This window comes from Triticum urartu, chromosome 5A (assembly GCF_056163025.1).
Source record: "Triticum urartu cultivar PI428250 chromosome 5A, HENAU_Tu73, whole genome shotgun sequence".
Taxonomy (NCBI): Eukaryota; Viridiplantae; Streptophyta; class Magnoliopsida; order Poales; family Poaceae; genus Triticum; species Triticum urartu.
In genome coordinates this window covers 105,772,882-105,775,422 of record NC_141877.1, presented here as the reverse complement: position 1 = coordinate 105,775,422, position 2,541 = coordinate 105,772,882, and the positions used below count along the sequence as shown (strand labels likewise).

At 43.4% G+C, this 2,541-nt stretch overlaps 1 protein-coding gene across 1 annotated transcript; it reads right to left on the bottom strand.

Annotated features, from left to right (window-relative positions):
* Positions 1-299: 299 nt before the first annotated feature.
* On the bottom strand, positions 300-1,082 carry LOC147970488 (L-lactate dehydrogenase B-like). The gene is made up of 2 exons (XM_087522662.1): positions 684-1,082; positions 300-557 (listed from the first exon to the last, which is right to left on the bottom strand). Exons 1-2 carry the CDS (start codon positions 944-946, stop codon positions 479-481), a joined length of 342 nt encoding a protein of 113 aa, XP_087378788.1. The 5' UTR covers positions 947-1,082; the 3' UTR covers positions 300-478.
* Between the last annotated feature and the right edge of the window lie 1,459 nt (positions 1,083-2,541).

The following is a 2,541-nucleotide window of genomic DNA, read 5'->3' as shown; positions in this document are numbered from 1 at the left end:
AGCACTAACTATGTCTGAAGATTTCCTGCACTCTTGCTTTTAGTTACGTGTTCATACGTCGAATAGCACGAAACTGCGCATAACAATGGTAGCATGTTTGTTCAGGAGCATGTCTTCTGAACTAAAATGGAACCAAGCAAGTACATTCATAGTGCCAGCACTAAAGGATCGATGGAACCATTTTTGTAGGTGATCGTTTCATTCTTTTGACAGAGATCTCCTACATATGGTTTGTGCAACAGCCAGGCAAGCATGCAGACAGCAAAATTCAGACATGGTGTTCAGTCAGTTCAGAGAAAGCATGCATGCAGAAAAATTCAGTCAACCGAACTCCTTCCTGGTAAGGCGTGAAGCACAAGCACGCTTTAAAGTGGATGACAAGTAGCATGTAGCCAGGCAGCAACTTCTACTCGTAAAGCATACAGCTGATGCTTAATGATATTCAATGGAATATATATATATGGCAATGAAGAATTTTCTATGAGAATATCAGTACATGAAGAGTATCTGGAAGGCCTGTTGCATATGCTACCTTCTTCTGGAAACCATCAAACAAACTAGTAACAAGTTAGATTTTCGGAAAAAACAAATACTCGTAAAGCATTTCTATGAACCTGAGAAATTTTTATCGGGAGAGCAAAAGGCCGATGGATTCATGGATGGGTTCCAGTCTAGTAAGTTACCTGCACGTCCTGTGTGTTGATGGCGGGGGGCTCGTTGATGAGGAACCAGAACCTGGAGGAGCAAATGACGCCACTAGCCTGGAACCCAACCCTGAAAGCTGCAAGGCGAGGTAGGAGAAGACATCGACGGGGTTGGACACCACGAGCAGCAGCGCCTCCGAGGAGTGCTTCACCACGGCCGGCACAGTCTTGTAGTACAGGGCAACGTCCCTCTGCAGCAGGTTGAACCCCGTCTCCCCCGGGATCTTCCCGGCGCGCGCCATGACGGTGACGACGCCAGAGTCCTTGTGGTCAGGGGAGAGCACCAGGGCAGAGGAGAGGGTTCGAGCGCGTGGGGGCAGGCGGTGTGGGGCAGCAGTCCAGTAGGTTCGCACGGGGGCGGTAGAATGGCGCGGTGGCGCGTGGAGAAGGCGGCGGCGACGGCGGAGAGCCCAGGGCGGCGCGCGTGGGGAATGGGAAAGGGGAATTAGGGATTTGGCTCCGCGCGAGTGGTCCCTTATGCGTTGGGGGGAACTTTCGCGGGCTTGGGCCAAATGTTGGCGCTATTTTTTCTCTACGCGCGCGCTGGCCCATTTGGCACAGACCGTTGGTCGGGGTTATTTCCCGTGCGATAAATGGATTTGTATGCGAGCTTTCCCAACCCACAATTCAACATTAAATGTTCTAGTATTCCCGTCTGATGGTCTGCTACTGTTTATTGGTTTTCCCAACCAACTATCTATTACAAAATTTCCCAATCAACTGTTGGACGGCAATAGTATCTTTTCCCAACACATGTCTGTAGGGAATGTAGTGTCGTGGTGTAGTGTCAGAAGATCGGGAAGAACGAAGAAGACAGTTCGGAAAACATCAAAACCTAGCAAATAACTTTTGCAACATAAAACAATTTCTAACAGTACCAAAATTATGTGAATTTGGCCTTATCAGAAAGTTTAGGTCAAGAGCTTCGATTTGCAAAAAGAATCAACTAAATCGGAGTTACGAAACTCAAGTTATGTTCAAAAGAAGTTTGAATATGAATCTGAACAAAATTCAAAACTTGAAAATTTCAAAAAGTTGATGTGACAGGTTCACTGGATAGGTGAAAACAAGACGAAGTTGTTTCATCTAATTTGGATAAACGACTGAAAAATTATGGCTATTTGAAAAATCAGAGCCAAGCTGTTTTATGGAAGAAAAATAGCTACGGCTAAGGTCTAATGTATAAATACGTAGACTAATTGATAATCTAATTATTATATCGTATTAGTATAGAAATAATAAATTACGGAAGTATAAAAAATTAAAAAAAACAAAGAAAGATACCTTTATAAGACAGAGAAAAAACGACTTTGGAGAGAAGAGACAATTTCCAAAAGTCGCGCCGGAAAGGAGAAATATATTTTTCTTAAATGAATCTAGTCAAACCAAAATATTGATTTTCCAACATTGGAGGGAATCGATCTGAATGATTTTTGGAGGCTCTATGGGTCTATATTTATAGGTGGAAAATAGGTTTAAGGGTCAAAGGTTAGACAATATGGGACTAAACATAGACGAAAATATACGAAACAGAGAAAAAAAGGCTAACACCTCGCACGGGCCTAAAGGCCTCGGCCGGCCGCGCACTGTACACGGGCTGCATTTTTTCCAAAGTCTATTTTTTCTGAAATTTGTTTAAAAAAACTAAACATTAACGAAAATAAAATAAAAAAATACAAAAGAAAACAAAAAAAACGGGCCGGCCTGCTGCTATGCTACGCATGTGTTGGGGAACGTTCCAGAAAACAAAAAATTTCCTACGGTTTCACCAAGATCCATCTATGAGTTCATCTAGCAACGAGTGATCGGATGCATCTACATACCTTTGTAGATCGCG